The 15,679-nt window shown below is 40.7% G+C and overlaps 1 protein-coding gene across 1 annotated transcript in view; it reads left to right on the top strand.

The window, feature by feature from the left end:
* The window catches only part of MAOB (monoamine oxidase B), a 113,800-nt gene that overhangs the window by 41,640 nt on the left and 56,481 nt on the right, over window positions 1–15,679 (top strand). Inside the window, exons 2-3 of the mRNA XM_065901093.1 lie at window positions 3,091–3,185; window positions 4,615–4,752. Of these exons, the coding sequence (XP_065757165.1) occupies window positions 3,091–3,185; window positions 4,615–4,752 (233 nt within the window). The remainder of the gene's footprint in view (window positions 1–3,090; window positions 3,186–4,614; window positions 4,753–15,679) is intronic.

Here is a 15,679-nt window from a genome sequence, read left to right as displayed (position 1 = left end):
AAATTAGGGTTCTGCAGTGCTTGTGCACATTGCTCGTGGGGCTGTGGACTTTGGCACCATCACCCCACCACCAACCAGAAGTCCCGGCCTTGCACCCAAGGACAGGGATCGGAAGATGGATTAACTCAAATAATGGAATTTCACATTAGCCTCTTTATTTTTTTTAATTAATTAATTAATTAATTTTTGGCTGTGTTGGGTCTTCGTTGCTGCGCACAGGCTTTCTCTAGTTGTGGCGAGTGGGGGCTGCTCTTCGTTTCAGTGCGCGAGCTTCTCATGGCGGTGGCTTCTCTTGTTGCGGAGCATGGGCTCTAGAGCGCAGTCTCAGTAGTTGTGGTGCGCGGGCTCAGTAGTTGTGGCTCACGGGCTCTAGAGTGCAGGCCCAGTGGTTGTGGCGCATGGGCTTAGTTGCTCCGCGGCATGTGGGATCTTCCCGGACCAGGGCTCGAACCCATGCCCCCTGCATTGGCAGGTGGATTCTCAACCACTGTGCCGCCAGGGAAGCCCCACATCAGACTGTTTAAGAAAAAAAAAAAGGTTTCTTCTTTTAGGGCAGCTCAGAGAGGGGGAATGAAGCCTCGGCTTTTCATTGTGGCTTTTACGGTAGGCTCATATCTTATGTTCCATGGATTCTTATCAAACCACAAGATACAAGTGTGTGTGCTTTCTTTAGAATATTCTACTTATGTAATATGTATGTATTTATTTTGGCTGCTCTGGGTCTTAGTTGTGACACGTGGTATCGTTGCTGTGGCATGCGGACCTCTTAGTTGTGGCGTGGATGCGGTATCTAGTTCCCCAATCAGGGACGGAACCCGGGCCCCCTGCATTGGGAGCGCAGAGTCTTACCCACTGGACCACCAGGGAGGTCCCTACAAATGTGTTTTAAAAACACGTTGGTCCAAACAAAGTGAAAAATATCTTTTGAAATGTAATCTCTCCCTGAAACAAAAATTGAGAGATGCGGTCTATGAAAAGGATGGCTCTGAGGCCCCGTGAAAAGCAATACTCGTAGTGGTTACAGAAACGGACACTGGAACGAAACTGCCCGGCTCTGCTGCTGGCTCCTTATGTGACTTTGGACACCTCTTTGTGCTTCAGTTTCCCCAGCCATAAAATGGGAATATCAATAGTACCTTTTTTATTGGATTGCTGTGAGAATTCACTGAATTCTCACAGCATTAAAAATATACATTAAAACACTTAGACTAGCATGTCAAATGTTGTGAGCACTATATGAATATTAGCTATTCTTATGGGAATCATTTTTTTTCACACTAGTGTGATCTAAAAGTCCCAGAACTATTATTTTAAAAAGACGGGATAGAAACGGTTTCACTTATCTGTAAGGCACAGCATCTTGTCATTTCCTTGATTTTGTTTGGTCTCATAAAGCAAACGAGTAAGGTATTTGGAACTGAGCAAATTCAGTTTATTGTGGTAAGAGCACCAGAGTTCTCTTGTCTGAGAACACTCTGTAAGTTAAAGATGCAGAATTTTAAGATCTGTGAGGTCAAAAACTACATTCAGGATGTACTTATACCAAAAACTACATATTCGAACTCTACGCTAAGCTTTATACTTTATCAAAACTCACTGAACTCATTGGGTAAGGTTTATTGTATGTAAATGTACCTCAATAAAACTTTTTTCTTTTTTAAGTTGAACTCATGATGGTGGAAATGTAGTCGGCATACAATAAGTATTTTTGACGACATTAATAATTAAATGAATGAATGAATGGAGTCATTTCATTCTTCAGTGATGGATCATATGGGGAATTAGGACAATTAAGTGGGTTGAATCTTATGTCCTTGGTTTTGAAACTTTACATCAACTTCTAAAAGTTCGGTTTTAATAGTAAAGCTTAGGTCCTTTCACATGTTTTGAAGGCAGACTCTACACCTGTTAGACCCAAACGGTCTACGAGGGATTCCAACTCGCCCAAGAACCGCCAAGAGTCGAGAGCCGCTGCAACACGCAAGAGGTTTATTAGGAGCCGATGCACCGGGGTTCCCTGAACCTCACGCAGGAGGCCGATGGGGAACCCCTAAAAGCGGAATCACATACTTTTTATAGGTTTATTTACTCATAGGGCGGGTATATTCTCACAATGATTGGGTAAATGTGGTGACTTTTGAATTCATTGGCTTAGGAACTTTTGTCCCACCTTCTGGCCGTTATAGTTGTCTGTTCATTGTGGCGGTTAGGGCGTATACCTGTTACGGGCAACTGGAAAATTACCCGCTGTCTGGCAAGTCCCCGTCAACTGAAAAACTCCAAGAATTGGTTTCGATAGGGAGAAGGAGTGGCGCACGATAGGGAGAAGAATTGGTTTCGATAGGGAGAAGGAGTGGCGCACGATAGGGAGAAGAATTGGTTTACGGGAACAAGTGAGGGGGTGGAAAGTCCCTAAAGGCCCCACACCCCCCACTCCCCAATTTACCGGATTTTCAGATTTGCCTTGAGAATGAAGTCAGTGGCTCCATTTCGTCCTGTGTCTGCTGGGGCTTATACATTTCTCTTTTGTGTGGCTTTGTGTTTTCTTTCATGTTGTCAGTCACATAATCATGTAATTTAGTCTTTAAAGATAGACATTTTGATATAGTGACCAAAGAAGTTTTTTTGTTTTTGTTTTGTTTTGTTTTGTTGCGGTACACGGGCCTCTCCCGTTGCGGAGCACAGGCTCCGGACGCGCAGGCTCAGCGGCCATGGCTCACGGGCCCAGCCACTCCGCGGCACGCGGGATCCTCCCGGACCAGGGCACTAACCCGCGTCCCCCGCATCGGCAGGCAGACTCTCAACCACTGCGCCACCAGGGAAGCCCCAAAGAAGTTTTTAAGATTTGAGACCTTTACCAAAAATGAAATCCCTTTTATTCTTTCTAGAAATAGCAGTTGGTTTCCCAGACTTGGACTCTGGATCTCTATTGAGAAACCCTAGCCACCTGTAAGTTGAATAACTTGAGCGTGATGATAAGCCATGTGTATGAGCTAACATGGGCTTTTCTCATTGGCTGTTAACATGAGGAGCTGATCTGGAGTCCCTGTAAAGTGTTTGATTCTGATTTTTTCTTGTATTTTCTCCTAGGTATGACAGCAGCCAAACTCCTGCATGACTCTGGCCTGAATGTGATTGTTCTGGAAGCCCGGGACCGTGTGGGAGGCAGGACTTACACCATCAGGGTAAGACAATAATGATGGGCTGGAGAAACGTGACACTGAAGCTGAGTTTCTTGTTTCTTTCTGAAGGTCTTGAACTTCATTTGACTCTTTTTAAGAGAGTGAAAATTACTCTCCACAGCCTCTCAATTTGCTTCCTTTTCAACCCTTTTCTTCTGTCCCTTTTCTCACGTCATGATACTTGGCACTTGCCCAATAAATGATTGCAACAATAATTCGGTGTTTGAAATACATTAGTGAATAAAACAAAGACCACTGCCCTGTGAAATGTATGTTCCCTTTTTTCTTAGTCAGAGAACTATATAGTCAACAAACAGACAAAAACAGAAGAGGAGGACCTGATCTGGTGTCCCTGACTATTAGGAATCCAGTTACGTTTGGACATGTTCAAACATAGGAAGTTTTTCTAGTCACTCTTTTTCAAAGGTTGGTCCTTAGTTGTTTCAAGTGAAGCTAATTCATAACCATATAGAAAACTTCCTACTGAACATAAGAGCAGTTTCAAAGGTTTGAATTAGGACCAAATATTCCCTAATGCTGTCTTTCAAATGTCTGGATGAGCAAACCACAAAGAAAGTGGTCATTTCCTGGATGGACTTACAGTTTATCATACTAAGTGAAGAAAGTCACACAAAGAAAGACAAATATCCTGTGATATCACTTATATGTAGAATCTTAAAACAATGATACAAATGAACTTACAGAACAGAAATAGACTCACAAACATAGAAGACAAATTCATGGTTACCAAAGGAGATAGAGGGGGGAGGGATAAATTAGGAGTTTGGGATTAACAGATACACGCTACCATATATAACATAGATAACCAACAAGAACCTACTGTATAGCACAGGGAACTATATTAAACATTTTGTAATAACCTATAATGGAAAGGAATCTGGAAAAGAATATATATATGTATATATACACATATATACATATATATATATATAAAACTGAATCACTTTGCTACACACCTGAAACATTGTAAATCAACTATACTTCAATGAAAAAAAAAAGGAAAAGAAGTGGTCATCTCCTTTCTCGCTTTTCCTCTAGCATTAGGTGCCTCAAAATTAGCCTGAAATGCTAAGTAAAGAGAAATTCATCAATAATTCACAGCTTACGAATCTAAGCCACTAAAACACAAAGCACGTTGTGGTATGTATTGAGAATGATGGAGTTCAGAAGTCTCTTGCCTATTTCAAGGTCAATCAGTTTTGCTTTACATTAAGGAATGATTCTATAACTGTTAAGTTGCATGACTGAAGTAGAGTTGCTAACAGAATCCAGGTTTCTATGGATACACCTCAACGTGTGTCTAGAACCTATGAAATGACAATTTGCTTATTTCAGGGCTGTCTTTTTTTTTAATCTTACAAATAACATTTTTACATATATTTATTTTTATTTTTTTTCCATGGGAAAACAGAACCAAAAAGTTAAATATGTGGACCTTGGAGGATCTTATGTTGGCCCAACTCAGAATCGCATCTTAAGATTATCCAAGGAGCTAGGATTGGAGACCTACAAAGTGAATGAAGTAGAGCGTCTGATTTACCATGTAAAGGTAAGCCTGGACCAGCCTTTGAAGGATTTGAAGATTTCTCTATGGGTGTTTTCCATATATGAATTCCAGATCCTCCCCTCAGACAATCTCCTTCATCCTTGAATGATGCATATGTATTTTATAAGTATATTTCAACCATTCTGAGAATTTTTTTTTTTTTACTGTTATCAAAGGAGAATTCTAAACCTATTTGGGAAGGTTATTGATGAAGTGGTATCGCCCATTTGGTGAAAAGTTTAACAAAACCAATAGAGAAAAAACATTTGTGATTGATTTATTAAATACCTCTATTAAAATAACGGGCTCTTTCATGTGATACAAAAACCTGTGTATAGTTTTACTAATGCTGCCCTAGACTTCACATTATAGAGTATTTGCAACATGTCTAACGTAATATTTTGAAATTTAGTCATTATGTCCTGTATATAGGCTAAACTCACTCTCTTAGAGATTTACATAAAAGTAAGTCAAGTCTCAAATTCCATCTTTCATGGGGAAGCTCCATTGATCTCCCCCAAATTCCTGTGAGTTTACTGGGTTTCAATTCCCATGATCATTTGTAGCTCATGGTTCTTGCTTCCATGATACTTATGCTCATTCAGATTCATGGCCAGTGACTCTCTTCTTTCCTTTGTTCTATGTCAACCTGGGTTCAAATTCATCTCTTTCTCTTGATTTTCTTCGGACCACCCCAAGCATTTGGGTACAGCAAAATTGACTGAAGTTTTGAACAGTGTGGGTAAGGGGTTCAATTGCAAAAACATAAACAACTTAGAATTGAATACTGGACGTTCTGATTCTAATAAGCTCTTCAAACAGTGTGCCCCTGGGGATTTCTCACTGGCCACATTTCTCTGTGGTTTCCAGTCTCCCACTATGTTTCTGCCTTTAGACTCTTCTGGCATCTCCCTGCTCCTTGTTTTCCCAGCATCATTTTCTTGGTCCACAATGTCACTGATGTTCTCTGACAGGCAAAGACTCACCTACCCTGGACCCCACTCTGTAGTCCCACGGAAGGACTGGCAGAGGTTTTGAATTTCAGTCTTTCCTCTCTCTCCCTCACTTGCCTCCGTAAGTGGAAGCGAGCAGTATAGAGCCAAGTTCCTCACCAGAAGAAATCATCCCCTTAGGAGACAGAAGAACTCGCAACAGTCAGTTTTGATATACATAACAGTGTTGACACCTGGATATTATTTGTGGGTGATGATATCAAGAAGGACAAATAATAGACTGTACATTGTCAATCGTTTAATAAAACAGGAAATAAACATCTATCTGATTTGGTATAATGCGGGTAACATTTACACATAGATGTTGATGTTCAGATTTTGTTTTATGAGCCTTTTCACCTTGCTTCCCTATTTGTCTAGTGGAAAAAGAGACACATGAATTAGAAATGAAAAAGTAGCATGGTGATAGAGTGATTTGTTGAACATCCATCGGCAGCACTTAGTAAACATTCTTCATTGCGTTCCTTGCTTTTATATGTAGCTCATCTTGACTGATTTCTTCTGTCTTTCTTGTCCTAACCTTTAAGACTTGCAGAGACTGAATTCCCAGAACACTACGATCTCTTTTAGGTTTCTCCCGACAAAGGAGATGACTAGAAATTATATTCACTTTTCTGTCCGTGTGTGGGCAGGGTTTCTTGGCAGTCAGGAGCTAAGTTCAGGACGCTTTGTTTATCTGGAAATCTTATGGCCGACATTATGGTCCTTGTTTGAAAGAGATGGCTCATAGTTATCAACTGTGGAAACGATGTAATACTTGAATTTCTCAGAGTGATGACCGAATAATGCTGCTTTCTTAAGCTATTTCGTATAACCCACGTGCAGCTAAGAAAATGTAATTAAGCAGGTATCTCTGACTTGATACAGAATAAATATATATGCCGACATTGCTTTGTACGAAATTCAAAATAAATGTTACTGCTTTTGAATTATTACAAAAGGAAAGCATGTTTACTGTAAAAATATAATAAGAAAATGTGGTAGAGAAAAACAATTAAAAAACCCCTCCAATAATCCTGTCTAGAGAAAATCACTCTAAAATATTCTTTTGGTACCTAGATTTTCATGTTCCTGTATTGCTATTTTCTGACTTCTGCTGTACGTGTCTGATATACTTACTTACTCTCTAATTAATTCTCATCCTGACACGATTGAAACACTAATGAATTTATGAAACAAAGGTTTTTTTCAGTCTTGATAAGGGTGCTAATTTGACCTCCTTGTGGCTGTATCCAGTGAAGCGCTACACGATGATAAATAATAATAAAGCCCTTAGAGCTAAGAAGTCCTCCCCAAACTAAGTATTTGTTCTCCACCATCATCACCTCCATGTCTTTGCTTATATGTCATTTTTATTATTTTGAACCTGTAAAAAGCATCTCAGATTACTCCATCCATTTCTGGGATTATTGAGCAGAACTCTTGATAACTCTACATGCCGAAGAATGTAGTTCAAAAAGTTGTCTTCTCTGTCATGGTAGGCAGTACTTTGGCCATTTGGACATTACTCTCTATTACCTATATCAATAACTACTGTTCCCAAGTGCAAATACTGTTCCCAAGTGGTTCATGCAAATATCTAGTATATTTATGCCTTGTTTCTTCAGCGGACCTGCATGTATTTCTCGACCCAAAGGCTGAGCATATCAAGAGTATCAAGTGTGTTACTTCTCATATTGTCAGATCCTGCAATTCAAATCAGCCTGCTCAAGGACTGTTTTTTTCAATTTTTTACATGGTCGCTAAAAGAAGACAGTGTTTTACATGCAGCCTTAATAACAGTAAGCTAGGGAATTTGGATATGATGGTTGGAATTGAAACTGGTGAAATGGAGCTACTCACAAAAGGGGGCAGGGCGGTGCTACAGCAGCCCATGATAGGCTAACTATCCAAAGGAAGGGTGTGTTTCCCAAGAAAGCAGGACTCCCAGTATCACCAGTTCTCTGATAGTTCTGGAAGAAATGGTCTGTTGACAGATGGGATGTGCTCATGCTGGGCCCATAACAAGCATGCATCAACCCCTGGTGTGCTGTGATGTGCAGGGCGTTTTGCTGTCTGCCTCTGATCTGCCAGAAATGTTTCTATCTACTGAGTGGCATTCATTTTTAGTACTACAGTAGATCTGTCTTATGTCGCTAAAATGTGATTTTCCAAAACCTTGTTTGTGATTCAAAGACGTGGTACTGAGCTATATTGGGATTTAATTATCAGTGGGAAAAGTGATCGCTTCAGCTCAAATCTATATAAGTTAGAAGGTGTTTTCTGCACTTCTCAAATCAGTGATGCAGTCCTTCGTGTATCGTGAAACATCTACGGAAGTTTTTAATCTGTTTCACAAATCATCATGCTAATTTCTGCTAGGATAGTTTAGAAGGCAGCTGTTTACATGCCTTGAAAGTGACTTGTGAAAAATGTTCCATTTTAGGGACTATCTCATAATTAAAAAGAAAAAGATAAAAAATATAAACTTCTTAAGGGATCTTGCTATATTTTAATTTGTGCCCCCTCCTCCTTCATTATGTGTGTGTGTGTGTGTGTGAGAGAGAGAGAGAGAGAGAGTGTGTGTGTGTGTTTGCATGTTCACATGTGTGGTCGTTTTCTTGTTGCTTGTTTTTTGTTCTTTTGGGTTACTTGGAAGGAGTTGAAGAAAATCCTGAAGTTTGGTACAATTTAGGCTATTGGCAAATAGAGTTCCTCTGTCTCAGAAGCTTTTATAAGTCTGAAATTTGGAACTAGTGTCTAGTTAAAGTATGCATGAAACTGCTTTAGGCCCAAAAGCTTAAACTGTTAGGAGTTTGGTGAATGTAAAGATGTAGCGTGACTTAAATTTAAGAGCCCAACTTCACACTGATCATCATTTCCAAATTTCAGCTGTGGGGAGAAACTGAGAAAAAAAGAAAAATGCTCTGGTCTTACTTCCCAATGAGCAGAAGCCAAGCTCACTGTCAAAGTCCCTTTTGTGTTGTATGTGGTCAACCTCAGGGCTTGAAGAGGCCTATGGATGAGGAGCCATCTCTCAAATATATTGCCTACTACTTGTTGCTACAACTGCTATTGCACAAACAACCTCATGGAACAGGCGCCATATGGCAGAGCCCCTCAGTTTGGTGAGAACTCTGAAAGCCAGTGGAAAATACAGGAAAAAAAAAAGCACATAAAAGCATACAGCGGGGCTTCCCTGGTGGCGCAGTGGTTGAGAGTCCACCTGCCAAAGCAGGGGACGCGGGTTCGTGCCCCGGTCCGGGAAGATCCCCCATGCCGCGGAGCGGCTGGGCCCGTGAGCCATGGCCGCTGAGCCTGCGCGTCTGGAGCTTGTGCTCCGCAACGGGAGAGGCCACAGCAGTGAGAGACCCGCGTACCGCAAAAAAAAAAAAAAAAAAAGCGTACAGCGGAAATAAGATCTCTAATGATAAGACCAGTTGAGTGATCTGCTTGGAAGAGATCACTGTCTCTCAGTGTTGGGGAACAGCAACAAAAGTAGAGGCGAAATGTTGAAAAAGAAAATATTCAAATTTTAATTGCATTTGGCGAATGTAAACTATCCTATGATGCAGGACCTCAGCATCTCCCAGAAATCAGCAGACGGGGAGTGCCCAGTCCTCTTCAGACTCTTAGTATCCCCTTCTGCATGCCTCTTCCTCCAATCCTATTAATCCAGAGAAGCCTGGATCAAAGTCCGGGGTGTACTTGCTTCTCTCACGATGACAGAAGAATCCAGAAACAGGTTAGACAAAATCTTGTATTTCATCCAGGAACAGCTGCCCCTTTCACATGAACGTCACACATGCCACACAGAGCTCACTGGTTCCGAGAGTCTGCCCGAGCTGAGATGGGCTTCCTGAACCTTCTCTTCCACACCCACCCCCATTCCATTTCATTTATTTGTTGGAAACATATGTCTTATCATCATGGGAGATTTTTCCCCCCAGATGGTAGAATAGTCATTTCCTCTTCAGCAAGTGAAACCCATTTGTTTAGTGATCATTCTGAAGCTTGTGTTAGTTATTCTGGAAACCAAAGTACTCATTTGTGTTCTTTAGAAAATACAGACAGATTTTCGGCATGTAATAATTTGCTGAAAACGATGCTTTCAATGGCTGGATGTGGAGCAATATTCGGGGATATGAGATGAACTTATTCTAAGCCTTCAAAGTTTCCTTTTAGAATATAAAATATGATAAAATCAGTAAACATATTCTCTGTGTACAAATACACACGCACACACATCTGGATAAACTTAACAAAAACTAGAGTTGGGGGTAACAGAGTTAGTTTTAAATTATACTGGAGGTGGAGGGTAGAGGATGTATAGAGTTCAGTTATGATGGTGAAATTCATGAAAGGAAACAAGCCTGTAGCTTAAATTCTGTGTGAAATTTTATATGACATCTATACGATGTCATCATGGGGTATGGCCAAGTAGTCCAAAGGAGATGCAACGACATGGGCCCAGCTCATCAGAGGATGGTGACTAATAAAGGTGATCATGTAACAGGTGAAAGCTTCAGCAGCGTGTAGGGATTGGAAGGAAGTACAAGATGACCTAAAATGTGTTAGCCTACCTTGCCACACCCTCACAGAGCCCATGCCTTTCTATTGGCCTCTGCTACAACCAGTAAATAATAACAATGGTAACGTTACTCTGGTATGGACATCTAGAACTTCCAAGTTCTTTCACACTTATGTCTTGTTTGGACCTCACAAACGTGAGTCCCAAATAACTGGAAGTTATTTGGCTGTGAACTAGAAGTTTTGTTCCCATTTAACAGGTAAGAATATAAAGGCTAAAGAAATTAATTGCATATGGCAGGAAGTGATGGAGTCAGAGCATGAACTGAGGCGCCAAGAATACACATTGAAGAGCTCGCTGTCCTCTGGATGGGAGGGTTTCTGTCATTTCCTTCCGAGCCCCAGCACCTAGCTTGCCCCCCTTCCTTCCTGCCAAACTTACCCTCTCACTTCTTGGAAAAACCCTGTTAAAGATCCACCTTTCCCTAAAATGTTCTGCAATTGACTCCAGTTATTCCACTGACTCCTTCCCAAGTCCTGTCTCCTCCTCACATTCTTTTTTTTTTTTTTTAATTTTTTTTTTTTTTTTTAGTTTTTTTTTTTTTTTTGCCATACGCGGGCCTCTCACTGTTGTGGCCTCTCCCCTTGCGGAGCACAGGCTCCGGACGCGCAGGCTCAGCGGCCATGGCTCACGGGCCCAGCCGCTCCGCGGCATGTGGGATCTTCCCGGACCGGGGCACGAACCCGCGTCCCCTGCATCGGCAGGCGGACTCTCAACCACTGCGCCACCAGGGAAGCCCTCCTCCTCACATTCTTGATCACATTTTGTAATTTACAGTTATTTGTACTTTAAGATTATGCACCACACACACACAACATATTTCGTTTATATTTGACTTTCTTGGATTCTTTTTTTTTATACTTTCACTTATAAATATTTCACAAGTATTTTCTAATGCCATTAAAAGTTCTCTGTAGATACGATTTTAATATTCTGTGACAAGAACATTCTGTAATATGGTGGATACTTTGCCAATCGGTTACTGTTAAGCTTCTACACTCTATTCAAATTGTCTAACATGTAATGCACATCTAATATAGGTGACTGCTGTGCAGGGCACAGGGCTAAGTTATTGAATTTGAGACAATTTGGGGTGAAGTCGGTGTGAGATTTGTGGGATCAAAGATTTTTCTTTTAATATGGAAAGAAATAACAACAGAAAAGGAAAAGTGACTAACTAAAATAAAGCCAAAAAAAAATCCCATGGCACAATTAAACCAGGAAAAGACAGCAGCCATAGATCATAAAATTTGAGAATTGATGACAAGAAAGGGTTTCCAATCCTGGCTCTTCAATCCCAGAGCTACACCATTGCTGAAAGCAAACATGTTACAAAGTAAAAAATCACTAACAGGGCTTTCCTGGTGGCGCAGTGGTTGAGAGTCCGTCTGCTGATGCAGCGGACGCGGGTTCGTGCCTCGGTCCGGGAAGATCCCACATGCCGTGGAGCGGCTGGGCCAGTGAGCCATGGCCACTGGGCCTGTGCGTCCGGAGCCTGTGCTCCGCAACGGGAGAGGCCACAACAGTGAGAGGCCCGCGTACCGCAAAAAAAAAAAACCAAATCACTAACAACTCCAACAGTTTCTCTTAGAGCTTCAAGGTTGGTAAGTACTTGGTCTGCCTTTCCCAATCATCCAGGCGACAGTTTTGCAATGCTTTACCACTTTCTCTACCTTTCAATCCTGTGCCATTTCTTTTCTGGGCACCTGCATCCTGCCCACTAAGCTAATGGCACACAATTTAAAATTTTGTCCTAGCATCACTCCACTTCAAGGTATCATCAAATGATGATTCCAAATAAAGAACTCAGGAATAATGGATCAGCTTGGATGAAATTGGCACTAAACATTAAATACGTTTCAATAAAGATTTAAACAAAGAATTGGAAGAATTACGACTCTAGTAAAGAATGTACTACAGATCTTTTTTTAGAAAAGCCTTTATATGGTAAAAATATATATATAATCTATAAAATCAGAATGTGGAGAAGGTGAGAAGGGAAGAGGTATAAGAAAGGTGAGGGCTACTGAAATCTTCCTTCATAGCATGAAATCAGTATATACCAAAATGATACTTGTAGCTAATAAAAAAACAAAGGCTCAAATCTCTTAATAATTTTTATGATCTTTTGACTTTATGCTACAGGGCTCTTTTTCTTGGGTTATGCAACATTTATTTGAAGTTTAGCTCTTCCTTCAGTTCCTTCAGTTTACGTTTCTTCCATTAAATGTAAGTACATTTATGTCAGTGAAAACAACAAATATGATTTGAATCTCAGATACTCGTATTTCTTTCTTTGCCCTTTCTTTCCTCCTTCCTTTCTTCCTTTTTTGTTTCCTTCCTCTTTCTCTGTCATCCATTCGTTCGCTTGTCCATCCATGTCAACCATCCAGCCAGCCAGCCAGCCAGCCAGCCATCTTTCTATATTGTAGATGCTTACACAGAAGTCTGGAATGTAATGTTATAGGTTTTTCTTTTTTCTTTCTTTGTGGTACGTGGGCCTCTCACTGTTGTGGCCTCTCCCGTTGCGGAGCACAGGCTTTGGACGCGCAGGCTCAGCGGCCATGGCTCACGGGCCCAGCCGCTCCACAGCACGTGGGATCCTCCCGGACCGAGGCACGAACCCGTGTCCCCTGCATCAGCAGGCGGACTCTCAACCAACTGTGCCACCAGAGAAGCCCTATTTTTTTTAACCTGAATGGTACGATTTGAGGTAATTTGTTGCCTTCTTCATTGTATTTTTGAGTACTGCTTGAACTTTTTATGAAGAGCTCCTCTCATTTTTATTTTAAAAAATGCAATTAGAAAAATGTCTCTACGTTTTTTCATATTCTTTTCCATTATAGTTTATAACAAGATATTGAATATAGTTTCCTGTGCTATACAGTAGGACCTTGTTGGTTATCTATTTTGTATATAGTAATGTGTATTTGCTAATCCCAAACTCCTAATTTATCCCTCTCCACCCCTTTCCCCTTAGGTAACGACAAGTTTGTTTTCTACGCACAGACTCTACTTTTGATAGTTTATGGTCTATGAGAAGAGGTTAGGCCCAGTGTTTCCAGCAGATATCAGTGATTCTCACCTGCCTAGGCAGCAGTCTCCTGGGTGACATATCTATTAACAATAACCAAACTGCTTCCAGCCAGGCTTAGTGACTGAGCTTTGACCCTTTGAGTGTAGACAGTCTAGATCCCAAAGCAGCTGTTTGAATGCAAACCCTCAAAGACTCTTATCCTGGTATTACTGGGCCACAGAATTTTCGCAGTGTCTGCTACAGACACACACACACGCGCACACACACACTTCATCATTGACTTTTTTGGTGACCTTGGCCATGTTATTTATGCTTTTGTACCTTGATTTCTCCATTTGCAAAAGATGGACATTTGTACCTGTCCTGCTGAGTGCTTTAAGATTTTAAAGAGAAAGAGAACAGAAGACACTAACATTATTTTCACCAAGAAGCCTGCTGTGACACACTGAAGATACTAATGATGTTTTGATAGAGCTTGTTTCCTTTCCTTTTGAAAACAAACTTTTCTAATAGGCTCTGAGGAGCCTTACTACCAAGTAAAAATTTAAATGGTGAGACACCAGATAGGATAAAGCTTTACAAATTCTTTTCAAAAGAGAACCAGGCCAATAAACTCATCCTGAAAATATTTTCGTGGGCTCCTTAACACTCTGAAATATAACTTCTCTCACTTTAAAATCCAGTCTTCTCTTCTTTATTTATTTCCCGTATTACTAATAGGCTAGGACATCAGCATTTGGATGCATCTTTTTTAGTTGTGTTACCTTCTAAGTTTCCTTCCGCTCCACTCTTCAGATCCTGGCATATGGGACCATGGTTATTATTTGGCCCAATTGAGACCCTTTCCTTTGGGTTACTAAGTGGCTTTCCTTTGGGTTACTAAGTGCTGATGGTCTTGTAGAGCTGTCAGGAGACAGTGGGCATGTCAGAGTTTACTAATCCCTAAATAACCTAAGTTCAGAGAGTCAAAATGCATTAATTTTCCCCCTTTTGACAAATATGTGAAATCTGGACTACTCATTAAAATAGCTTAAAGCAGCACTCTCCGGTAGAAATATAAGATGTGCCACATATGCCATTTAAAGTTTTCTAGTAACCATATTGAAAAGTAAAAAGAAAGAGGTGAAATTAATTTTAAGAATATATTTTATTTAATCCAGGATATCCAAAATATTATTATCTGAACTTGTAGTCAATATAAAACATTATTTAATAAGATATTTTACATTCTTGTTTTGTATTAAGCTTTTGAAATTTGGTATGTATTTTATACTTATAGCACATCTTAATTTGGACTTGCCCCATACTAAGCACTTTATAGCCACATATGGCTAGTGGCTACTGTACGGGACAGCAGAGGCGTAGAAAGTTAGCAGATGCTATGGATTTTTGCAAATGTTTCTAATCCATCTTCAGTTTTTTAACAACCTGTCTAAAACATATGTCTAGATCTTATAACATAAGCCCTACATTATGGCATAGATTAATTTTACTTATTCTAGCAACTCCAAATATATGGCATCACAAAGAACTTGGAAGTAAACAAAGAGTGAAATTCCTTATGTGCCTGTTGCCTCTTAAGGGCAAACCAGCTTGGAATCCCTTTTTAAAAAGTCTCCTAGGGGGCTTCCCTGGTGGCGCAGTGGTTGAGAGTCCGCCTGCCGATGCAGGGGACACAGGTTCATGCCCCGGTCCGGGAAGATCCCACATGCCACGGAGCGGCTAGGCCCGTGAGCCATGGCCGCTGAGCCTGTGCGTCCAGAGCCTGTGCTCCGCAACGGGAGAGGCCACAACAGTGAGAGGACGCGTACCGCAAAAAAAAAAAAAAAAAAAAAAAAAAAAAACCAAAAACTCCTAGGTGCCCAGGAAAATGCCATGTCCCTGAGATTTTCATGCATAAGGCAGCGAGCAAGTTGGAATTAAACGAGGTCGAGATGGTCAGAGATACTGCCAGAGAGTGCTTTGGACACTTCTCAAAACCTTGAAGGACATTGCTAAATAAATGTAACGGACTAACTTCGTGGAGAGCATAAAGACTTTTTGTATGATGGCATTACCTTAATATTATTTTAATAAAGTTTTTAAATTGTCCCTGTTTATGGCTGACACTGGAGAAACCACAGAACTGGCCCAAAGTGTTATAAAAGATTATTGGCTTAAAATATAGTTAAGGAAGGTTCCCACAAGTAATGAGTTGTAGAGAAGATAAGGCTATAGTTCAGTGGAAGATGTTTATTTATTCATTTCATCTTTTAGCGCACATGCTCCGTGCAAAACTCTGAGCAAAAGGACTGCAAAGTGACCTGGAGC

Source organism: Phocoena phocoena, chromosome X (assembly GCF_963924675.1).
Source record: "Phocoena phocoena chromosome X, mPhoPho1.1, whole genome shotgun sequence".
In the NCBI taxonomy this organism is placed as follows: domain Eukaryota; kingdom Metazoa; phylum Chordata; class Mammalia; order Artiodactyla; family Phocoenidae; genus Phocoena; species Phocoena phocoena.
The sequence above is the reverse complement of the archived record's forward strand: the minus strand, read 5'-3'. Positions and strand labels throughout refer to the sequence as shown.